Below are 26,696 nucleotides of genomic sequence, written 5' to 3' on the forward strand. Positions count from 1 at the left end.
GAATTGGCAGAATTTGGGAGAAGGAGAAAACTGACTGCAATTTAATTGTATGATTCTTCTGGATCTACTGCTCCCCCAAAAAAAGACACCCGAAACTTAATTTGGCCGCTAACTTATTTATTTTATGTACAGAAAACATGGCATCAGTTCAGTTTTACAGAAGCTAATAGTGACATTTCACATACAAGTACATTGTAATGTCTCAACATCTCAGAGCAATGATAGAACCAGAATAAATAAAATTATTAAAAAAACTCCAACTTTAAAAGTCTTACCACACCTGAAATATTTCTTATTATCTCCTTACATTAATTTTTCTAATAAGTAAATGATAATTGTCAACTGAAGTGCTTCAAAAACTTAAATAAGATGTCAGCAACAAAATTTATCATTGAATAGAGAAGTTAAAATTAACTTAGTCATTCCGAATCATAAGTCTTCTGGCTGACCTGCAGCCTACAAGTTGGAAAGAAAGCTTAAGTAACATGTCCTATTTTTTGCCACATATAAGGGCACTGTGAGAAACAACAAGAACTAGCTGATGGTGATTGGATTTCCAGGTACAAGAACTTTTTTCTAAAGGAGGATGCAGGGGGATGTGTGTATATGTATTAGGCTATAACCAAAATAGTGTAGAATGATTTCAGTTTGACATTTGTGTGCAATGAAATGAGTGAATAAGTGAAAGGATGTGCCAGAGTAAGCACACTGATGATTGTTCATTATGTTTATGAGAAATTTCATTTTCTTCTAGTATACTTTTAGTAATACCGATATGAGTGAACACAGTCAATCCTTCTGGTGCTTTCGTAACTGTAGGAGGGAAAAGTGAAGAGAGGAGGAGTCTGGTGTAATATATGTTTTGTCTCTTCATTTATTCCACCAGACGTATGACTCATTTAAGATTAATCTTCACATTTTAACAAAGTTACTTAATTAAACAAATTTAAATATTATTTGACATTAACATCAGTTGTTACGTTGTGCTTTTTATACTCTGTCATACATCTAATACGGGGTACCAATTCTTACTCATAAGGGTATATGTCTCAGTCACATGAACATGCCCTGTCTGGGTAAAGGATAACAATATTAAGTAATTACCATGGCTCTTTCAAAGCATGGCTTTGGCAGGTAAATGTACACAGCATATTGCAGGTGCACAAAAGCTTGCTGTTGTGGGAGTGGAAATGAAAAAAAAAACCCACGTGATCATGTTGCCTGCTGCACCCACACGACCCCATGGAGGACTTTTGTCATGGAAAGTAAGCAGGTTGACCTTGTAATTGCCAGCAACATACAGTGTCAACATACCAGCATTCTTCTCTAGTGCTAATTATGTAATAAAAACAAAATAGGATGAAAATAACTAGTTTATTTGCCGTCTTCTCAGCACATAGTTTCTATAAAAATAAAAATATTTGTGTTTCCATTTTCAGGCTGGGTTTTGGATCAAAAGCTCTACTTAATTATGCTTATAAGGATATTTCTGTCTGCGTGCTTCCAAATCTTTATGTTTGTTTCATACATTTTCTTTCTTGGTGCATCTTAAAGCATCTCTTCTTGGTGTTTTATCTTTCCACCTGACTTTCTTTTCATACCTTTCCCTTGTTTCACTTCTTTTTATCTGCAACTATCCTTTGAAAATTGCTGACATAGTGGAGAAGACTCATCTGCTTCCTAACCCTAAGTAGGATGGAACAGGAGAAAGTGAATTCAGGGACATAAGATACAAGACTTTTGAAGTCTTACTGAAACAGTACAATTTGAAACCAAGGAAACAAAACTTTACCCCAAATGAGAAGCAAATCAAACCCTTTGTTTTTAATAACATCTCCTTTTAATTTACTGGTCAGAAATTCTCCTATTTCCACAGCTTCCTGTTTGCCAACAGTTCCTTACTACATTTTTTCCATCCATCTGTAGTGTATCTTTTTAAATGATGTCCCTTGAAATAGTGAACTGTCATTATCAATAAAAAAAACATGGGAAATAACTATTCAATGAAAATGAAAAGTTCATATCTCAAAGTATTTTGCAAAACAACTGTAGTGGATTGGATTATTAAACTGCTACTGTGAGGGTGATATGAGTACTTTCACAGTGGCTTCATCTGCTGAAAAGAAGTGACTAATTTTCTTTTATTTTGGAAATCATAGCCCATTATTTTGAGGTTTATGTTGTTTGGATTTGGCTTTGGGGCAGGAGAAAATTCTGTCTGCAAAACCCAGTTGTGTTAAGTTACATTTTGGCAATGTATTATACAAAAAAATGAGGATTACAGAGAACAGCCGACATCATATACAGTGCTTAAATGTTATGATAAAGACAGTGGAAAGCAGTATGTCACTGATGTTTCTAAATGAAGTAAATCTTTTGATTTATTTTTGTCATTGTTGTTCCTTTTTTTTTTTTTTTTAAGCATAGTCTTTCTATCCATAATATGAGGGTTTATCTCTCCATAATAACATTCTTTTTTTGTCCTAGAAGTGAAAAATGGTATGTTGCATGGTTCTGTAAGCAGGCTGCCATGTTCTAAGTGTATACAGACTTTTCCAGATATAAGGAACCAATAAAAAAACCCAGACTAAACTCATGGGCATGATGGAGTTTTGGGGGAATTTTTGTTTTGGTTTGTGTGTGTGTGTTTTCGTTGGGATTTTTTGTTGTTTTTTCTTTTTTCTTCTTGGGCCTTTATACATATGGTAACAGAAAACATAAAAGTATCACGAATTGAAAATGTAAACCATACCCAGAAAAGAAAAAGAGACAGTGAGGAAGCAACTTAAAATCAGTAGTGAAAAATTTGTCCTCTGATCTATCTCTGACTTCTCTTTATAGCTCTTCCTTCTTTCTATTTTTTTTTTTTTTGCCTTATCCAGGATAGCAGTAAAGTGTATACAACTCATGTTTCCTACTTGGAAATCTACAATGAATGTGGTTATGATCTGTTGAACCCAAGACACGAGGCCTCCAGATTGGAAGATTTGCCGTAAGTAATAAAACTACAGAGAATCATCAAAAACAACAACAGAAATCATTTTCGTATGCCCTGTTGCATCGTTTGGGGACTTTTTTGAAACTGTGCTACCGATCTCAGTGTTAACTCAAAATACTTTTGTTTTCTCAATTTTATCAACACTGTCTAAATTTTCTCCTATTTTATATGTATAGAAGCTAGGGAAACTAGATGGGAGTAACTGAAGGTGAAAGTATTAAAAATGTATGTTGATATTGTGCAGAAGAGATCTATAGCAGCCACTGAAAACGAAGGAGAAGGTATACTTGTTTTTCTCATGACAGCCTGTCTCTTTATATGGTATGCACGTGTGTGTGGGTGGCAGAGACACGTGTACCAGGCAGTATTTCCTTATAACAGTAGGGAGAAAAACTCCCTGCTTCTACTTGGACCTTTTCCATCAAGGATAATTATTTTTCTAGAATAAGGAACTGTGAAATGAGGTATGAATTATGAAATGAGGTGACAGATAGAAAAGACCACAAGGAACTCCAAAGGACAATATATTTACTTTAGAATGGATGATTGTTATGATAGTTTTCATTGATAAAACACTAGCACCTACTAATACTTGGAGAAGGGTAGTAAATAAAGGTTTGTAGGTCATGAACACATAAGCCTGGTGAAGTTAAAGATCTTATAATTTATAGGAAATCCAAATCCTAGTTTTTAAGTTTCTTCTGAAAAAATAGTTTATCGTCTGTTTTATTCTTAAAATAACTCATCAAACATTAAATATGTATAAATGAGTGACTTGTTGATTGCTTGGATTTGCAAATGCCTTGAAATAATGCTGGGAATCAAACTTTCTCGCTCAACATGATGGTGACTGAAACATGTAAATAGCAATTAGATCACTGCTGATACAAGAGCAGGAAACATACTGAAAACTGCCAATGGAGCAGTAACAGAAAATCAGTAGAATTTTGTATCAGAATAGCTAGTTATGTTATTAACATATTAAACCCATTTAGTTTATTTTAAAAAAATATTCCAAGCTTTGTTAAAATACAGCTTTAGTTTTCTACAAGATATGTTGTACCTAAGACATATATCTACAAAACCTTTCAAGACTGATCCTTATAAAACAAGGTAATCTAGAGATAAGGAAGGCAGCAGACAAATTCAAAGTATGAGACTGGGCTGTAAGCTGGTCTTATTGCTTTGCTTTCTTCATCTGTAAAATAGAACTAAATTTTATCACTTTATGACACATAGGTGCTATAAGGACTGGATGTATTTACTGATGTCTTTCATGGTAAAGTTTAGGATTTAATTTGTTTTATTATCTGCTCCCTGTGCTATGCAGAGAAAAATTCTAAAACAGAGACTAATTTGGATAATAATTTAATTTTGGTGCCCATTTTTACAGGTGCAGTTTTTTTCACAGTTGTGTGTAAAAAGTAGTCTGTTACACTTTTATTCAGCTTATTAAAGTTAATGCTATTTATTTGTTTATTGAATTATTAATTTCATTTATTAAGTTATTTGCAATATTTTATTTGAACTCATTCAATTTATTCATTATATTAAATTGAAGTTATTCAATTTAACTAAATTGAATTTGATTAGTTTAATTGCAGCTTTATTTGAAACACTTATTTGGGGGTCATATGCCCTGGAAAACTTGTCACTTTTTAAAACTATATTCTGAATGTTTACTAATAATAATGAATTCTAAATTGGTTTGTGTATGGTGATTCAATTATGCTAAAGAATAACTCCTTGTTATGTATTAGTCTATTTTTAAAAAGTAAAAGATGACAGACAGTTTGGTTGTGAATGAAGCACACTGGGATAATCATAATTACCTGTAAACTTATGTAGTGTATACTATTGCAGGATGGGTTTTAGTGAGATAATAAGTTTTTCTGTACAAAGTAATCTTAATAAGTGCTTCATGGTTTTGCTGTACATGGTCATTATTATTTCCAGTACATTATTTGGCAAAAAAATATGTACTGTACACTAAAACTATACCTTCACCACTCATATTTAGCATTGTATAAAAATGTTTAATTAATAAATGTTTTTGTTTATTTTTTAAGATAGTAATTTAGGGATTGAAAATTTAAAAATATATAGTGTCATTCTGAGCTAAAAAGGGAGTACAAATTGCAGGAAAGAGTAGTTGCATGATTAACTATATTTTAGTTGGTTAATTTTTGTAAATGACAAAGTAAGTAGTAGTTACACTTAAGTAAATAGGAATCACATTTTAAAACCTATCAGGTGTTTATTACATAATATATATTTCATTTTTCTGAGAATTTTATGTGCTTAAGACCTTTTAAGATTTTAGTGGTAGTAAGCAAAATACAGAATAATCTAACTTCAAGTTTGTTTGAAAGCATGTATTTAATGAGAATACTAAAAAGAACTTATGGTTTTTGTACTTTAAAAGGGTCATATTATGCACAATTTCCTGTTGAACTCCACAGTGGATTATCAAGGTTTTAAGCACCATACAAAGTCAAATACAGGTTTTTCTATGCTTAGGGAAATATTAGCAGTCTGTGCTGATATTCTCCCAAGTATATAAGATGGACAAGAAAAGTGTTGAAGAAATGTGTCATTTTAGAAGAGTAAGCAAAAGATTAGTTAGCCTTGTAAAGTATGCAGATTGTTTTGGAACAGTATTGTTATCCATATTCCTGCAAAAGAAGGGGGTGCAATTTGAATCAAAGATATGTACTTCTGCCTAGCAAGCTCTATGTTAATGACTACATTATCAGTTCAACGGAAGGAATAAACACAGAGTGATGCCATTCAGGTAATAGAAGTTATGAAAATTGCACAACAGACTTGTTGATAGTACTTGAAACAAGGAGACATTAAAATTGTGTTTGATGTTTAAGGAAAAGTGAATAATAAAAATTTTAAAAATTGCCCATTGCACCTAATCATTGCATGGTTAGATTTGAAATATCAGCTCCTGAGGTCAAGGTTTTGTGTGTAGACATCCTATGTATATTCTGTAGACTATTAAATTTTCATCTTAATACTGCTTAATCATTTTGTTAGAGTCTGCCAGATAAGAAGGGAAGAGGCTCTCACAAAAAATCACTACTTTTCTGGAAATAAATTCCTGACAAATGTGTGAATGTAGTTCATATATCTATATGTCTGTCTATATGTATACATAGATAGATTCATATAGAGAATTACATAGTTCTGCATATGTAGAGATATGTATGTATGCATATGTAGAGATATGTATACATATACATATTTATATATGTGTACCTAAATATGTACCACGCTTCTAACAGGTACAGATATTTATACATCTACTAAGTTTGGTTTTGAAATCCCATTGAACTTTTATTTTCACAGAAAAAAAAAACCCAGTATTCGTGATGTTTAGTTGTTATGATATTACATGTAGCCCATAGAAGATATCATTTGATACACCTTAATGCTTCATATACAATACACCTTAGTTTACAATTGTAACTTTTTTTGCTTATGCAAAGCTAACAGTGTTTTAACTTCGTGACACTGTAGCTGAAACACAGCGTATGCAGATGCAAATACATTTGAAGAATCAATTATTAGAATGCAAAAATTGAATTTAATTCTGATTGTAGCTGTAGAGAGTTCCATGTTTATACAAGGAAATTATGATTGTTTTCAAACATGTAAAAAGTATAAAACTATTGCTATAAAATATAGCTGGTAGAAGACTATTTGAATTCTTACTGCCATCTCTTGTTTTCATAAAAGATTTGCAGGACTGTTCAAATTAGGAAAATTTTTCTGAAGCTCTCCATTTGCTCTGAGGTTGTGCAAGAGTCTTTCTTCTCTACCAGGTTCTCTGTTCTGCAGTGTATTTGTAATTTGTATAACTCCATGATACTGAATCAAACCAATTTCACTTTAGTTATAACCTACCAGTACAAACTCTTCCTAACTAGTTTGTATTATTTATTAAGAAGTAAGAATTTTCTTGGCGATGAACAATAACACAAAAGTAAAGACTGAGATTATAGAACCATTAGTCGTAGATTAAGTCAGGACAACCAATAATTTACCTCTTTACCTGTCCAAACTACAGCAGGTGACAATCTTACATGTGAAGGCAAACTAAAATTAATGCTATTTTACCTTAAAATGTCAATCTTTAAACTGCAGTAGTTGAGGAGCTACTTCACAGGGAGGTCAGACAACCATTAATCAGGAGTGATGTGGCCAGGGGAAAATGTAATCTAAACTTCCAGCCAGCATAAGTGATTCCACATTTTTGTATGAAGATTCTTTAAAGTCCTATTTCATAGCACAGGGAAACGTATAAGATTTAGTGTGATGTTGTTGGACTTAAAACAAACAAACAAACAAAAAAAACCCAAAACAAAACAAAAAAAAAACACCCAAAAAACCAACCAAACAGCTAATTCATATTGAGTCCGCTGAGAATTCATTCTGAGCTTATGCTCCAGAAAGATAAAGTTTACTTGAACTATAGATTAAGTGAACACAATTCCATAAAAAGGAAGACACTTTAAGCTAAGAGCCAATTAATTTTAAACATCAACAATACCTATATCAATATATATTAGTAACATGCAGAACTGTTATGTTCCATGGGGTCAGTGTAAACCATTTTCACTTAAAAAAAAATATATATATATATATCTTTAACTGAATATTGGTTAACTATCTCAAATGAGTTTGTACTCTTCTGTTTCTCCACAGCCCTCCAAGGGCTTTAACAGTTACCAAACTGCTGACAGGCAAAGCTAAACCAACTAGTATAATAATTCCTGTGCTGCTTAACAAAGAAGAAGAAAGAGAAAGAAAAAAAAAAAAAAAAAAAAGAAAAAAAAAAAAAAAAAAGGCTAAAGGAATAATTTTCAACATATAGGAAATATATTTTATTCAATCTGATTTTTTTGATGCAGATAAACCTGTTGCCTATCCCCAGGATTAACAGGATTAATGTCAGCGCTTCCCATTTTCAATGGCTGACCAACTATGTAATGTAGAAACTGGCCACCATCCATAGATCTTCAAGAACTGTATTTTCAGTGTTCTGAGAATTACCAGTGTTTTAAAATTTCTAAGGCTAATAATAATATTAGCTCAGTCTTTTAATATGAAATACATTCTTTCAAAATGAAGAGTGTTTAGTGTAAGTGTTACTACTGAATACTAAACATTAGGAGAATACAAAGGTTTGTAAACTGAAGCTTTCCTGTTTGTACATGAGGAGACAGCTGAAAACTCTTCTGAGTCATTTCTTCAAAGACTATGTTTTGTTCATTACAGTTCAAACAAATTACACTTTAAATGTGTAAAACAATTTCAGCATACATTGTGTATTGTTTATTCCCATCCAGATTTTATGTTGATTTGTTTCCTGAAAACTAGTAGGAAGAAGTGAGTGAAACTTCTAAGGTGACTTTTCTAAAGGCATTGGATGACTAAATTAATTCAGATTATTGCTGTGATTTTCAAGGCAACTTTACTTTTGAATATCAAAGTATTATTTAACAAACATTTTTTTTAAGTGAGATTATTGCAGTTGCCTGCAAATTCTAACAGATCTTATATGTACATGAACGACCAGTCTCATTGTTTCAGTTCTGACTCCTTGTTCTCCTCAGTGGGGTGAGGGAGGAGAGAGAGCCGGTGCGGGGCTCTTTCCAGGTCTCAGTAAGAAAGGCCTGACAATAAATGGCTTAGCAAGGTAACTGCTTTAATAAGACAGAATAAGAGGAGGAATATAGAGGGCAAGTAAATCTTACATCCCATCAGATGCTGGGCACCCCGTCTTCATGCAGCATCAGACGGAGCCTGAATGGATTTCCCCACAGCACACTGCACAGAGCAGCACAGATCTTGGGAGGGCTTCTCTCCACAGACTTTTGGTCATTCTAGCTATTCTAGAATTTCCTTACAAGAAAAGAGCTCCATTTCTAAATGGTGTTCTAATGAGAACTTCTTGCGGCATGTTTTGGTAAAGGCAAGGCCACACAGGTGGTGCGATGACCAGGTGGAACCTGCCTGCAGGCTCTTCTGTTACAATGGCCTGGTTGAATTTATCCTGCAGCCGAGGGGTCTGTGCAGCATGACACAGACCCGAATGCCACACTGTGCGTGCAGCACAGCACAGGCTGCACCTGCTCAGGTCAACTGTTATGTGGATCACTAACTCCTAAATGTGCAACGGTCTCTCAGTCAGTATCAATACACTCCTATGTCCATGAAGTGTAGAACAAGCAAACTCTGTTTTCTTGTCTCACATGTAGAATTCATTGGAGACAGTAGGAAGGATTTCCTATCACATTATGATGTGTCAGGAGAACAGTCTGCACCAGTACTTACTCATCTCATAGTTCTGTCATGTCTCACAAGATAAGAGATTATGCTCTAGGTCTACACTTGAATGGAAAGTCAAATCTCTGTGCTATTGAAAGCTGTGCTGGTGGCGGAATAACTTTGTAACCTTGCCTCTTGAATCAGTGTTGACTTTGCCCTCTGATGTGGTATTCAGGGAGCTATACTTCTGAAAGATAATTTTTTTTTTTTGGATGATATATAAAATGATGATCTTGGTCATTCTTTCTTAAAACCTAAAGCTCCTTGCAACTTTACACAAAGATTAGGTATAGTTACCCATTAGTTTATTTTGTTCTTCTGGACAGACTCCAAGATGCATGCTTTTGCTGCTTTTCTCTTTTATCCTTTTCCTCAATTTATTATTGGCTGCATAGTCTCCTCCTCATGCTGAAGTAGTATCACTATATTCTGCTAATGTATTGCCATAGAACATATGTATCCTCATATATTATTTGTTTACATCATTATGAGTAATTTTTAAATGCTTATAAAGTTTTTTTACCTTATTTTAGATATCTTCAATTCTAAGCCCTAGAGACAGATATAGTCATAGGAAACTTGATCTTTAAAATTGTCATTTCTTTTCCAAAGTCTTTTAAGGGTTTTTATTTATTTATTTATATTACACAAGTTAATGAGATGGTATTAATTAATCAAAGGAAGCTTTAACTTAATTGTTTGCCAGTAACAGGAATTTCATAAATGAAAACATTCAATGTGTAAGGCTCTCTTGCATTACTGGCAGCTCAGCTGATGCAGGAAAGAGCCTGAGTTAATAACAGTATAAAAAAGGTTGATCCCATCCTACAGGTTTCCTAGTCAGCTACAAATTCCATCCATTAAGTCAAATGGAAAAGATTCTTTGTTTATAAAGAAAACAAAACCTTGTCTCTGCCTTCTTTCAGTCATTATGGATAACTTAAGAGAGCTTTTCCACTCCAAAAATCCAAGTTTGGGCTATGAAATTTAAAGATTTTGCTAATATAGAGAATCATCTATAGAAATCTATTATCCTATTATACAATAACTTTATAGCACTATAAAATAAATCATTTTGTTGTTGTTTTGGAAGATATCTTTCTGAGGAAGTTTTGACAGATGCCTCTCAAGATGTGCAAATAGACTTCCATCTTGAAAACCTCGTAACAGCTGCAAGGCAACTGTATAGGAGGCTGTCACTGGTTTGTGATGTCCCCACTGTCTCCTTTTTTATATAATAATCCTCCAGAGCTTTTAATCCAAACTAATATCTTTGTTGTCTGGAAATAGCTTATAACCATTGGTCAAAATGTAGTCTGAAAAGATTCTTAAAAGTTTAAATACTATGCCAAGTGTGCAATTTCAAAATATTAAAATTAGTCAAAGCATCATACTGTAATGAGAACCACTCTGGGCTTTGGCATGTGATGCACACACAGATGGAATTGCGGACAGAATACAACTTGACATTATCAAAACATTGTTGTGAGAGAGAGAATTATGCTTTTGCCCTGAATGGGGGAAGCAGAGTTTCGTGGCTGTACTAGTGCTGTCTTACCCTGCTGCACAAAAATAAGGCTGTAAGTGGGAGGCAATCATCCTTGGAAAAACAATTGTTATGACTACTAAAGAAGCATTGTATGTACTTTTACATGTATTTTTTTCTTGAAAATAGTGAGTGTATCGCAATGTGTTCAAATTTTTTCTGTATATCCATTCCAATGTTTTGACCATCAGAGAGTGAACTACTTCTCTAATACTTAAGAGTAGTATTATGGAATGCTGCTTAGCTGCTCTATTTGATTCTGACAGTTTGGGGGAAAAAAAGACAAGCAAAGCAGAACAAAACCCAACCTGTGTGGTTTTGAAGCAGCTTGGAGTACTTAACATGCAAGAATGAACTAGAGATAAAAACTCAAGCCCCATACTCCCTCTTGTGGCTAACCTTGAAGAATATGAAAAAATATATATACACACATACATATACATATATATATATGTATATATATAAAGTATTATCTATGCTTACAGGGAAAAAAAAATGTTTGGTTTTTTTTTAAAGAACCTTCTAACTTTTAAAAAAGTTCTGATTTGCTTGTTGTAAGTTGTCTCAGAACCTGTAATTCACCCTGAAGGACATGTCATTCATCCTCAGAATTAGTGTACTTCAGTTTTAACAGTCTTCACTCAGGGAGTTTTCCAAATACAGTGATGCAACTACTTGGTTTCCATGTTGGATACCATAAAATGTCCTAACTGAGGAGACCCTAATGGCTACTCAGTAAAGCCAATAAAGTTTAACTCTCAGTAACCTGATAAAAAGAAAAAATTCTTATGTAAAAGGGCTAGTTAAAGAAGTGAAAAGGAGTTTCAGTAATATTTAGTAGCTCTCCTGGAGCTTTTGCCATACCTTTGCTACTTCCATCTAACTTCCGTTTTCTGAACTTTAAGGCTTAAAGAAGTACAACTGAGAGCATTTCTAGCCTCAGTGGAAAGAAAAAATCATTCTTTTTGCTTGCTTTTAATTTAAGAAAGGGATCATCTACATTTGTAATTATCACCATTTGAGAAGAATGAAAAGAGAAATAATCTTGACAAATGCAAAGTTGTTAGAAACATGTTGGCTACCGGTATGTGAATTCTGAAATATTCCATGCCTATTTGTTCATCAAGATTATGGTACACTTTATGTATCATTTGTGCTTAAAAAGCTGTGGTAATGGCAACAACCCCCTACTTATTATTTGTTTGTGATGATTCATCTAACCTCTTCCTTTTGAGATTTTACTATATTTCATTGAAAAAAAAAATCCCAAAGCCTTCTCTAATAGTTATAGATTGTATATATTCCTTTTTTATTTGGAGGTTTATAATAAAGGAATGAAAAGGAGATGACAGAGAGTTAAAAAGAAATCAGCACTTCCTTTAATGTGCATCATTTACTCTTCATGTTTTTAGTTCTTTTATTATGATTAGTTTTGGGTTTTAGATGTTACGTTTTAGGCACAATCAAAATGAAAATATGGAACAAAGATCGCCTTACAATTATTCTAGTTTTCATTTTGGTTTTGTTTTTTTTTTTTTTTTTTTCATGTAGAAAAGTGACAATAATGGAAGACCCTGATCAGAACATTCATCTGAAAAACTTGTCTCTTCAGCAAGCAAACAATGAAGAGGAAGCCTTAAACCTACTCTTCTTGGGAGACACCAACCGAATGATTGCTGAGGTAAGAATTGCTGCTACGAATCTTACTTAACACCACCAGAGTTAAAATGGTCGTAAAGTTCTCCACATAAGATGTGTATTTTGGAAATCATTGGAGATAAAAGAATAAGTATCTTTCTTTCTTGAGTGTATTTCCACAGTGAAATTAAATAAGCATTTCCCTGATGATAGCTTGCATTTTGCAAAGAGCTTTCTGTTTTTCCTCAGTGAATCTGATTGGTGGTAGTTGATGTCATAACTTACTGCAATTAAAATAAGTGAGAAAAAAATTTTTCTCATAAAGCATAGACTGACTTTTGAATGTGGCATGTATCAACATACATACACATTTAAAGATTAGAAAACATGGCCTTATAAAGCATTGTCAACCATTCCCACAAAAGTACTAAACTGCCTTTGAAGTGGTTATGTTAAGAGTTAGCAGTCCCCTCTTTCTTCTTGTTATGGCTTAAACATGTGGTGTTATGCATAAAAAAACAAATGGTAGTGCGAAGCCCATTCAAAATAAATATTTGCCAGTATGCAAAGACAAGGGTGTTTTTACTGATTCTGGAAAATTCAAATTAAATGTTTCAATATCCAAAATCTGTAGCAGGGGGGAGTTCCTTATCTTTATACTTGGAAATGGAATGTAAATATACAAAGTGTATTGTATAATGTGAGCACTGTCAGTGTGTCTCGTACAACACAGCTAATTCTATTTTAGAAATCTGTGGGGTTTCTTTCTCTTTCTGACCAAAAAGATATATAATAAGTCAATGATGAGAAAGACATTTAAAGTATATGAAATAGTCAAGCTCTCTGTTCCTGCTGGATGACCATGTATACCTGGCACAGGGGAAGAAGCATTTGATTACAAAATGTAAATAGGCAAAAAACGGATTTGTTCTCTCTTTCTCAGGGGAGACTATTTCAGCAGTGACATTTTGAGAGGCATAAAGATGTTAAGACAAGAGATAATCAAGCTGTACTTAAGGGCTGTTAGTAAATATGAATATTGAGGCAAGGTACAGTTTGATATTGAAATGGAAAAATTGATACAATTTAGAGGAGAGGAACTTGAAAAAGTGTAATAGAGGAGACAAAAAGATGACATTCAGAAGCCTAAAAACCTATCACGATGGTTAGTAATGAAAACAGAAAAAGAAAGTACATTTCATGGAGAAAGATCTTCAGGAAATCTCTGATCAGTTTAGAGGAGCTGTGTATGAAAATGAGACAGACTATTTAAAGAATGATGTGCTGCTGGCTGACAGGGCTGTAAATCAGCAATTGTAAAGGACAATTGTGTTACATATTTGGAAAATGTTGCCTAAAGAGAAAATATATCCCAAACACTAAAAGTCATGAACAAATAGCAGGACTAATGAAGATGGTAAGTCATTAAAGGTCCAGATGAAGTAATGCTCAGTAAAACTCAAAGAATATTTTTAATGGATCAGACCAAAGGTGTCTGTTCCAGTTTCCTGTTTTGAACAATGGCCAAAAGCATATATATATATAGAGAAGAGTAAAAGATAAACCAAGTAAATAATGATACCTAAAAAAAAAAAAAAAAAAAATCCTAATCTTCGTTAGTTTGTGTTTCAGACAATTTAGAGCTAATAACTTCTGTTGTATTTTTTCTTTACATGAATTTGCCCAGGTGCTTTTTTTAACCTCAGCAGATTTTTATCATGAAATCTCATGTGACACAAAGTTCCATGACTTAACTGCGTTGTGTGAAGAAAAATCTCCTTTAGCTTGTTTTTTAATCTACAACTTGGTAGTTTTATTTGGGGCATGCTAGTACTTGCTAAAAAACATAAAAATAGACCTGAGAATGTACGGGACCCCAATAGGAGAGAATTCATTAATCTGAATGGCTTGGGTTAGCAAATGCTATGCCATTGTCACTTTTGCTGCTCTTGCTGCAGCAAGAGTTTTTTGTTATGAAAATGCTATAAAGTTATTGTTTCATTGGTCTTTAATGAAGAGTTCTTAAAAGAAAAAAAGTGCAGAGAATACTTGCTTGGAATAACTGCCACCCATTGCAGCAATATTTACTTTGCTTAGTCTGAATGCTAATATGATTCCAAGAACTTCAAATGAGGTGGATTTGATTGTAGAAGTTTTATTTATGTAGTTTTCTCATACATTGTTCCTTTGCAATTGCAGCAGATACGTTGCAGTACAGTTCAGTGAGCTTACTGAGTGCTGGTTCTTCTTAGGTGTTACAGAATTTATCACCCATTATCATTTGGCATTTTTGGTTTTAGGTGACCGTGGTACTTTATATGATGACTTGTCAGAATGAGAAAGTAGTGTTTGCAGAAATGAGGGATTCATGTAGAGGTCTAGGGAAGAGGACTTATGACATCAACCATAACTTCTGCAGACATCCATATTTTTAAACCTTAATTGAATTATGATAATACTTCCTGACCTCAAAAAAGATTAGGACCCTATTTAAGTAAACTTTAAAGAAAAAGACACAAGGTGAATAAACCTAAATAGAAAAGAAAGTAAAAGAAATGCTTGATTCATCTGTTTTAATGAGGAGGAGTTTGGCTATGGAAAAACTAACATGACTGTCATGGATCACATATGAAATCTGTGGCCTCTCAAACTGAAATCTAATGCTTTACCCCTGAGATAACACTTCTTTGAAGAGTTGCAGGACCATTTTGAAAATAAGAGTGACAATTTAATTTCTGCAATGCCTCTGCTATTGGAGTCTAACTTGTGATTTGAGGGCTGCATTTGGCCCTCACCACTGACTGTGTTAAAAAGAAAGTGATCATAATATTAAAAGTATTCTATAGGCTACATTACTTTGTTCATTAAATGTTCAGAACCTAAGGGAACATTTATAACCGAATAATTCTTTCCCACACATAACTGTATAGCTCCTGAAAAGGAAAAAAGAGGAAGCTAGTCTAATTAGTGCAGAATTGGTTTATAGGTCAGCATAGGACCAATCCTTTGCTCTAGTTTTGACATGTACTACAGGTTTTGGAAATGGTAAGATGGGAGACATCTGTGCACAAACACTTCATAATATAAAAATCCAAATAGGAAGTTTTTGTCTCTTATATTTTGCCAGGGAGAGATAGGCAGAGAACAAACCCCAAAAAATGATTCTTTTGTTGGCAGCTCTTCCAGCTGTAAGGGCTATATTTTTGTTTGTTTGTTTTTCCCATAAAATACAGTTTCTTGTTACATTTGAATGCATAAGAATCTCAGCAACAGGTTATTAAAAAAAATCTGAATTTATTTTTTATATTATATTTTTTTAAGCCAACCTTATGATTTTGGTATCTCAAATACATGCAAACAAAGGATTCAGAGATCCAGTTTGCACATATGACACAGGTGGTAGCAGCAGCATCTAAAAAAGCTCATGTACAAAATAAAGAGTTTGGCCATTTAGGTAGTGTTCACAAACCATTTTATTTTGGTAGATATACTATTAATATGTCTTCAGCCGAAGTGGTCTCCTCTAAATTCTTGTGATGGGAATCTCTTGTGATTGCTGTCCTTTGAAATAATATGCCGGAACCTCTGTGATTTAGAGAATTCTTAGTACTTGTTTAGTATTTCTCTTAAAATAGAAAAGTCAGGTAGACCCGGTAGCCTCCCAAGGACATGCATCAATTTCAAAACTGTAAAATCTATGTATGTGATAGATACGTCTGAACACTGCAGTTGCATGTACAGTTAGCATTTGGTTTTCCTCTAATGAAAAATTATTTCATTTTAATGAGGAAGGAAATGTTTTAGTGCATGGTTTTATACCTATAATACTCCATTGTTTAAATTTGGAAGACAGTGCATACTACACAGTATTTGTTCCATCATTTACAAAGTTTGAAGTACACATGGGGCAAGCAGTAAGCTTTTGGCAATGTTTAAACATGTTTATTTCAAGAAAGAATGAAACTTTTAGACATTTAAAGATAGTTGTGGGGACTGACTTGTGACCTCTGAATTGGACTCATTCCCTTTGTATTTATGGTTATTGTCCATTAGTATTCTCTTGGGTATATTTAGAAAGCCACTGGTAGTGTTTGAATGCGTTTTTTCTTGGGTGAAATACGAAAAATAGGATTTGAATGTGTGAACAAAAGAGATTAAATGACACTTTTGCCAAGAAGGCACGTTATCAATGTTAGAGCTGCATTCCAGAATGAATTACAACTTTCTGCTTTCCTAGGTTCCTCATTGGTGTCACCCTGACAAACCTGTTCTATAGTATCACTAGCACCAAATGACATCATCATTTCAGCACAGGTGCTTTCATTTCCATGTGTGGTAAAACAATCACTGGTCATACGTACTACTTTGAATAGTCCTTAAAGTGCTTTGGGATTTATACGGATAAAAGGTACTGTATAATGTAAAGTTTAATAATGTCCTCACCAGGGAATATTAATTACTTTAAAAGTTACCTCAGTTGCCATGGTCTAACTGTGAAACTGTACTTGTAGTAAATACGGAAAGGTAAAGTATTGCTTTTAGAAATCAGGGAAGTGTCTGATTGCACCTATTCTGATCCTTATATTTTCATAGTAATAAATTTGCGATTTCATCTGTGTCAAGTGTACTTAAGTACAGTTGAAGAGCCCCTTCACTTGTACCATATTAATCAGAAAGGAAACTAAAGATATATTAAGGTCTCACTCATCTACCAGATATAAAGGCAGGAACCTTCTATTCTTCAATTTACATACCCTTCTATATTAGCATGGTTCTGTTGAAACTGGTGGAGTTTATATTAATTAGACAGATATATTCACTGTTTTTCAACAAGGAATCTCTGTCCTTCAGCCTTGCAAAGACTTATGATGTTCTGTGCTATAAACCAACAATGTGAAAACAACAGAATATTCTAAAAATGAGTTTCAGAGAAACAGTGTTATATTGCTTTATTATCATTCTTGTAGGACATAATGGCTCTTTTCTTACCATCTGAACTGTGAAATGACTGAAACTGTAGGAACTTCTTCCTACAGGTATCCATCTGATTGTAGCTTGAGATTGGAGAAAATCAATTTGATACCAGGCTTGGATGCTCTCAGTGCTTTTCTCTTTTCCCTTGCCTTTCTTCAAAAAGTACAAAAGCGGAAAAAAAAACTTAAGAGGAAAACATAACCCTCCTTAAAACAGAATTTTGTACCTTCTCACTGAGACATTCTCTCAAAAAAAGCCAAAATAGGAGCATTCAGAATCAGCCTTTCTTCATTTATGCCTTGGCTAGCTACTAATTCACTCATACAGGAAAATCATGTTCTTCTGATGTCTAAATATTTTGATTCAAAGGAGAAAAGATTCCACTGGAACTGTATAAACTGCCAAGTGGAGATGGTTTGCAATATGGGCTGAACGACTGCATTTATCACCTGTGAAATCTTTTTGTCCCAGCTGTCCTGAACTCTTTTCTGTGTTTTCTCTGTCTGAGTGTATTTGGCAACCATAATCAACACATTATTCTTCCAGATAGTAGCAGCTTCTGTTACTCTAATGGTGATTTTCAAACAGCTTTTCATATGTTTTTCTCCTTTTTAAGAAACTTTCTCTTTCTTAGGTCCTCAATTATTAAGAACTCTATTAAGACCAGTAGCATCCTATCTCTGACTATTCTTCTTAGTGAAAACAACATTTATAATAGCAGCTGCAACAAATAAAGGATTTGGGAAATGCATAAATTCTTGTATAGGGAGGAACTCCTGCAGTGCTTTAAGATAGGTAACAGTTAGATTAAGATGGATAACATAGGCTCCAGCAAGTTTTTGGACCTTTCATGACCTTGTATTCCTTGACAGAAACATCCAACTCGGACGCTTTTTGCAATATGGCTGTACTGCAGGTTCTCATTTAAGCAGAAACCACCTTCTTGCAACTGTTGTATGAATAGATGTAATGGTTTAAGTCACAAAGCTTCTATACAGTTTATTTAATTTCAGCAAAAACACATGTATATCCCGGTCCTGGAGAAAAAGGAGACTGGGTTGTGTGGCTTGAAACATCTCTTGTACATATTTTCCAAGATCAAACAAAACACGGAAACCAAGATCTTGAAAGAAATGTTATTGAATTCCTCTTTTACCATGCCACAAACGGGCAGCAACAGATGACCTGTCATTAATTCTTTTGTAGTGTTCATGTGATATCACAAAGCATCTGAAGTCTGCTTATGTGGTTTATGATGTCACAGAATTCCTGGAAAAAATTATTTCTTTGTAAGTAACTGCAGCTCATCAGTTGTTCTATATATAACTTCCACAATAGCAACCATCTGCTGAGAGCCAGGCCACTCCCCTTTCTTTTTTTTCCTTCATCACATGAAATTAGTGTGAGGGTGATTTCATATACATATGGTTTGAATACTGCTAACAAAGCCAATATGAACTCTGAAAGCCACTAAAGGAACCTTTTAGTAGGCTCTGAGATACTGTCCAGAAAATTTTGTTTGTTTGTTTTCAAACTTTCTGAACAGCTAAATGGTGATACTCAGAAGTTGCATATGTAAGGCAGCAAAAAAACAACCAAACAAAAAAGGCTTATTTTTGGACTGAAGATACTAACAAGTTGTCATTTCTGTTGCTGCGTGTTTTGCATCTACTTGTGTGGTAAAAGTAGCAAAGTGTGGGGGATTATGACTGCAATTAACATTTCATGATCACATCCCATTTAACAGTTTAAATTTTTATTGCTTTATGTTTCCTACAAGAGCTCTAATAAAGCTTTCTATATATGGGAACTGCAAAGTAGAGAGAGATTCATATTGTCAAAAGGAGTATTGGTGTATTGATTAAAGCATGGTCTACTCTGAAGAAGGACTTTATAAAAATAGCAGTTTGGGATTCTAGCCAATGACTTCCAAATCAGTTTCACTCATTTTACAAGAAAAAAGAAGTTGTGGAGAGAAAAGCAATGGAATTTCTAGTGACTAGTCCAGCAGAATCTGCTTGGAACATGTAAAAACAAGTTGGGGCCAGTGTATTGCTATAGATCGTAAAGACCTAATAGGCCAAATATTGCCCTGAGCTTTTGGAGCTCCGAGTCCTGAAATTATTTTCTTTTATGCTTCATTTTTTTTTGCCTCTGTTGGGGTTAAACAGGTGTGCCTAAAGGCACATTTTGAAATACGTGAGGTTTTGCTGTATAGTGAAACTTAAGTTTGCTTAAGAATGTTTATTCTGAAGTATGATGATTTCTTCTGCCTTTTTCATAGCAACCTTTCCTTTGTGATTCCACAGCTAGACCTGTATGAATATTTGATCTGGCTTAGACTTGTCTGCAGTATAGTGTGACTGATGCCATGACTGTAGTGCAAAATGTCCTCAAATATCAATTCTGTTGAGAATGTCCTTAAATATTAATTATGTTGTGTGTTTTGAGCTGGAAAAATAAAATATCCAGTCCCGCTTCACAGAGCTACAAGTAGTAAAATCATAGCTCTCCTAGTAAAATAAGTGAAGCTGGCTCTGATTATTCATGGGATCAGAATTGCTGAATAAAGTACATTTTAACAGCATATAAATTTTTCTTAGTATAACTGCATTTTAAATATGTTTGGGAGTATTTTTCTTTCTTGACACCTTTCCCTGAGCCTGTGTATTTTCATTCCCATGCTACAACTGACTGCTCCTTCATTTGTGCAGCTTCACCTCTGAAGACAGCATAGCATATGACTGCACTCTGATGCTCACTTCACAGGATTGTGAAATGATCCTTAGAAACCAGGCAGTTAAGCAGAGCCAGTGGCTTGCCTATGTTATTCCAAGATTCCTCATCTGTATAAACTAACGATCAAAACTCTTCTCCCTCCCCCTCTGAGCTTGGCTTTATTAGGTAAAGCAGCCCAAAATAAAATAGTGTTAAGGCTGTAATTTCATTACAGAATTTTCCCCAACAACTACAAGCGTACGCTATTCCTGCACACCACCTACTTGTTCACATGCTGTATGCTGCCATTTTTCATTATTCTAGCAGAACTGCTTTCTACAGCTGCGCACTGACCGAATCGGGAAACTGATCCAGGTTAAATAGCTATGGTTTGCAAACTTTTTTTTTTTTTTTTCCTTTAAGCTGCATCAGTTCCCAAAAACGGTTTGGTTGTGCTGGCGCTATTAAGGCTAGAGAAAAATATTGGGAAATTGAAGGGGAGACAATTCAGCCAAGAGGTATAGGTGTTCATATTATTCCTGGTAAAGGAATATTCAACTTGCAGTCTTTCTATTAAGAGCTGTCCTTTCTGGATTAACAAGACAACACTTTCAACACCTGCAATGGGCAGGGTATTTTAACATCTAGAATGTTTCATACCAAAGCAAACTATGGAAAAAAAAAAAGCAATATGTTGGTATATCTAGTCTGAATCACAGGGTATGCCTAGATAAATAATTACTCTAGAATAACAGAGGAAAAAAGTATAGACAAGAGATGAATGTATACAATTTAACCGGGATTTTTTTTATCATCTTTTTAAACAGCTATAAATAAGTAGAGATTTAGTTGCTAACTCAATAATATTTATTTATTAATTTATGTCACTACCCTATTTTTCTGCAAGTCAAGTATTTATGCCCTGATAACGATGTAGTCATAGTTTTTATAGTTTATAAATAAAAATACAGTTTGTATGGTAAACCTATAATCTCCATATATATTCTAAAGCTTTAGCTATTTATAAAATAAGGATAATAAGGAGTTCTTTTAGCTTTAAGTTTCCAACAACAGCTTGATATAACTAAACAAAAGAGGCTTTAGATGCTTAAAGATTTCTTTATATGTTTTTTAAGAAGAGAAAGGTGCATGTGGTCATTTGAAATCTAAAATTAAATATCTGAGAGCTGTTTAAAATTCTCTATTCTGCATTTCAAATATATTGGGAACACCACTAAAGTCATACTAAAGCTGAGCATCTCTAAAAATTGACCAAGAATTTCTGTGTGTCTAGTTAAGAAAGTATGGCAGTAGCTATTCCAAATGAATATATTTAAAGCCAAACTTTTTATGAAAACTCTGTCATGCCACATACAATTCTGAAACTGATTTTTCCAAGTTAAATTTTTTCATAAAAGTAATGAAAATGTGAAACTCTAAAGTATTATAGAAAGTCCGACTCTTTTCTATCTTTTCTATCTAGCAAACAAAAAAAAAAAAAGGCTTACCAATGGGGCAATTGATAACCTCTTGGAGATCAGGAATTAGTAACTTTCCCTTTGATCAAGGGCCCTTTTCCTGTATTCCTCAGCATAGTAAGGCCAGCTGCTTTGCTGATGTACTCACTGTTAGAGTATCTTGGAACAAGGGTAGTTGCTTGATTGCTTGCAGTGCAATTTGTCTAGATCAAAGTTATCCAAGTATTTGGCCAGAATGTGAGTTCCAGGTAAATCCTTTTGGGTTCATGAGTATTTATGACAGGTGCAAGAGCTAAAAAATTGGATAGGTTATTTCAATGAGACAGATTATTGTGTTATAAAAAGCTAAATTTATTTATTAAATGAACATTGAGGATCCTTTCTTTCTTTTCATTGTAGACACCAATGAATCAAGCCTCAACCCGATCTCACTGCATTTTCACTATTCACATCTCCAGCAAGGAACCTGGATCTGCAACTCTCCGATGCTCCAAGTTACACTTAGTAGACCTTGCTGGATCAGAGCGTGTTGCAAAGACTGGAGTTGGAGGTCACTTGTTGACAGAAGCCAAATATATCAACCTGTCATTACATTATTTGGAACAGGTAAAATTGGGATAGAGTGAAACATTTCTCCCTTTACTAGATTCCTGTTTAGCAATATGCAATGTTTTGGAAATCTTGGTTGCAATATTCAATTACTCTTAGGATATTTATTGCAGTTTTTTATAATGTTTGAGTTGATAGCTCTTCATTTGAAATAACATTTTAATTTAGGAAAAGCTTAACAATCAAACAGTAAGGTTATAGTAGGTATACAGGGTAGTATTTAAAAAACAGTTTTCTTGTTTTATTTGTAATACTAAAGATGTTTACAAGATTGCAGCTATATTTCTGCTAAAAATGTTCTTGTGATCTTCTCCCCCTTCCACAGCTGGGATCAGCATTTTTCTACTTAAGAATCATTGAACTAAAGTGGTTGCTTTTTATTTGGCTCAAGCATTGTAATGTGGTAAAATATTAGGCTCTTTTCTCATGTGTTGTTTTATTCCTTTACCAATGTGAATCTTCGATCTCTTCGAGACAGGAGTTTACCTTTGTTAATGTATTTATGGAGTAATTACCATAATTGGGTTTATACTAATAGGACTCATAGATGCAACTGCAATAATAATAATCTCTGCAAATCTTTCTCATTCAGTAGTGGTTACTGAAAAAGCTTTAGCCTGTTGATTTAAGGTATACTAAAATCCCTATCCTCCTTTCACTGTTGCTTTTTATTTTTCCTCTTTGGAAAAGGCAAATATTGAGAAAGTAGTTTAATCCTGACTAATCTTACTAATTTTTTTTTTTTAAAGAAACAAAGAATGAGTTAAGATAGCAGCGGTAAATGGCAACTTTGAAGATGAATCATTCCAGTAGAAAGGTTTAGTTAACAGATTATTATTCTTATTATTATGAACAATAATAATACAATAATATCATAATAATAATAATATAATATAAAATAATATAATAATATCATTATTGTTCATAATAATGATAATAATTCTTGATATTATTATTACTGGGGGGGTATTATTTTTCCTCCACTGATCTGATATAATAATTTTTCCTTCATGACTAGAAAAATAAGATGTTGCATCTTAGGATCCTCGTAATTTTTATGAATGTGGTAAGTGTGACAGTGAAGGCTGTTCACACTCACTAATATCTTCTTTTCTAGTATCTCTTCTTTTCTTTCCATGAGGTTTATAGGCATTGTTTGTATTCCATAGCATTCCTTCCTTTCAGGTGTTTCTTTTCGGCTTAGTATTTGTGGCGCTGCTAAAAGACATTTACGCTTACTTATAAAAACTTAATGCACAGTACATTTATGTCTCCCTGATCTGCTGTGATGTTTTGTATTCTAATGCTGTAAAACACCAAGCAAGGGTAAGAAACACTTAGCAATCAATGAAATCTATTTGGATGCTGTGCTATTAAGTTGCAATGATTGAAGATTTTCAAGTGTGGATTTCAGACGTCACACCTGTAAGAGAAATTAAGTTCTTTCTAAGACTGAATACGTAATATTGTTTTCACAGTACGGTAAACACTGTTCCTGTTGCCAGAAATTTGTTATTTTTTGGAATTCTTTAAAAATTTTTATATACAACAATAGCAGGTCTGTGAGGCTGTCATTTAGTGGGAGAAATAAAGGGGGGGTAAAAGGGGAAGAAGAAAACACGCTTAACTCCAAAATTCAGATTTGTCCCTTTTAATTTATACTCCAGTATATGTGCTACTTAGTAAATTTTACAGTTGAGAAAATCCATTAAAACAGAAAATTTTGTGGGTGTCTATGTGAAAATTCTTTAAAATTACCATTAGGAAATATAACTGATTGTTCCACTGACTGGGAAGAATATTTTTCATTGTTACGTTGTGTGTTTTTCTGTTAACAAGAACAAATCTCTTGGATTTCATTTAATCTACAATATCAGAGATATTTCATCTGTCAAAAGAAGCAGCTTAAGGCACAGCAGGTGGCAGTCAGTCATTTACTATTACACTGGATTTTTTTCATACCTCCCATTTGTTTAAATTTTACCTTGAAGAAAAATGTCTGTATTTCAGTTGTACTCATGGGAAGTGATAAGGGTGAATGATGCTAAAATGGACCTCTTCAGAATCATACAAATTGTACTCAGGATCCTTCTTATTTACTGCATGATTTTTATGTATTTATAATGCAACATTGCATGAGCTTCTGTGAGGTTGAATTTAATAATCTGTGTAGTGTGTTTTGAGATACTCAGGTTTGAAGTGCTGTAGAAGCGTAAAATATTAATGTTTTGTCATGCAACTTTTAACTCCTATTTTAGAATAAATACAGTTGGAGATAAGCATGTTGGATTCTGTCGGGGATTGCATATTGTTAATACAAATGTTTTCTAATACTGAATAAAAGACGACTGAGGACAGTAAAAAATATTTTTTTGTTCAGTGGGAATTGGGCCATTCAATCCTGACCTTGCAGTGACTAATATTAAAGTACAAGGATTCCTCAATTCAGCTTATTTACATGCTCAACTATTTAGTGATCTACTGGTGTTTTAGTGTTGAGTTATGCCATTTCTAAACACCTTGCATAATAAAATAGTAATGTAAAATTATTTGTGTCAAGATGGCAATGGGAACACAGTTCTGTGTTATCACACTCGGTCTACTCATTAAATATCCATAATGTGTTAAAAAATTTTCAAATAAATCAACTGCACTTTTTTTCCAAATGTCCTATATGTCTAGAGCAAAATGAAGATGAGATAGTGTCATGCAGCTGATCTACAATGGCAGTAGGGACAATTCAATTTTAGTGTCCACAGCCATTTGATGCATAGGTGCCCTTAAAAGTCCCTACTACCATATCCAGGTAGCCTTTGTTGTCTATAAGATGTAGTAGCATGTTGTGGAATTACAACTGCATTTTTTTTGTGTGTGTAGATATTCCCTTCTAATACACAACATAAGGTATCCCAGACCAAATTTAGAGCTACAAATTAACAGTGCTACAGCCACATGATTTGACACTATAGTGGAATTAGCACTACATGTATTTCCCCAAAACAATAGAATACAATGTTCCCGCTGCTTTGATAGATATGCCTGTTGACTGTCACTTAACATGTGCTCCATGTAGGGAATGCCAAAAGATTTTATTGGTTAGTGAATGATTATTACCCACATCTACCGAAGTTTTTGCTAATAAAGTTTGAAATCACTGCCAGACATCAAATGCTAGATTTATTCACATCCCATAGAAAAGGTAATTTTCTATTTTTGTTGTTTCCTAATTAGCATATATAGACATTAGAGTAAAAGAAAAAACAGGAACATTTTAATAATTTAAAGTGAAATACATGCATTTGTTTCTGATTAGCAAATCATGATTTTTTGGGTGAATTACTTCCAGCAAGACCTGTAGTATATACTGGAGACAAGCATATGTTGCCCAAAAAGTAAGAATGCTTGTAATTAACTACAAGACACCAGCAGTAGAGTATGGATTTTTTGCTGTAAGGACCAGAGCTTAAGCTGTGATAAACTCTACTAGAAATGGGAGGTGGGATGGGAGACTTAACTGACAGAAATCTGAAGAGTGGGGAGGTGTGGGCAGGAATCTAAAGGATTCTGGATATGGATCAAAGGCAATGTCGGAGGTCTTGTGGCTGCAGACGGAGAGGAGAAACAAAGGAGACCTCTGGAGCAGGAATATGGCTTCAGAGCATGTGATACACTAAACTGCAAGATAGAGATGTAGCTGATGGCTCTGTACCTGCAAATGATGCACCCCAAAATCCTCATCTGAGGATGCTCTGAGAATATGTCCTGCCTGTCTGTTGGCATGAGGTACTGATGCAAATATGAAGTTACTGGTTGCACAAGATGTGGACAGGAACAGGGACTCTTGGGCACACGTCAGATCATATCATAACCACTTGTGGGTCTCAGGCCTTCCTTTATGCTTAACAATATTTGCAGACCTTTCAGTGGAGTTATTTATGAGTGATTGTACCTGCTGTATGCTATTACGTTTCTTGTAGGATGCAATTTTACAGAAAGTGACAATATTTGTGACAGCTTCTACGTTTAAAAAATTAATTAGGTCTTAAAGTGGTTTGTTTGACCCACTCAAAATGAAGCTTTCTGCCTTAAAATTATGTTGCTACAGTCTTGGTTCAGTAATATTATAAAGGCGTTTTAAGCTTAGACCTACCAGTATTTAGAAACCAAACAAACAAACCAACCTTTTTTTATATCAAAAGGATAATTACACCTTTTTTTGGACCATGTAAAAATGAGACAATTTTCTGATTATCACATTTGTTGGCTGTTAGAAGACCCAGGTTCAGATCTGTACAGGTGGTCTCTGTCACTTTGTTTCCCTCTCCTTCAGATTTCTCCTCTTTCTATTTCAGATTCCTTGATTGGATTGTAAAGATTGATTTAGTGATTTAGG

The 26,696-nt window shown here is 33.9% G+C and overlaps 1 protein-coding gene across 1 annotated transcript in view; it reads left to right on the top strand.

Annotated features, from left to right (window-relative positions):
• Positions 1–26,696, top strand: part of KIF6 (kinesin family member 6) — a gene marked incomplete at its 5' end in the record, with an annotated part of 170,119 nt that overhangs the window by 21,805 nt on the left and 121,618 nt on the right. Inside the window, 3 exons of the mRNA XM_082306226.1 lie at positions 2,883–2,992; positions 12,438–12,567; positions 22,094–22,300. Coding sequence (XP_082162352.1) covers positions 2,883–2,992; positions 12,438–12,567; positions 22,094–22,300 — 447 coding nt within the window. The remainder of the gene's footprint in view (positions 1–2,882; positions 2,993–12,437; positions 12,568–22,093; positions 22,301–26,696) is intronic.

Source organism: Platalea leucorodia (assembly GCF_965183815.1).
Source record: "Platalea leucorodia genome assembly, chromosome: 3".
In the NCBI taxonomy this organism is placed as follows: Eukaryota; Metazoa; Chordata; class Aves; order Pelecaniformes; family Threskiornithidae; genus Platalea; species Platalea leucorodia.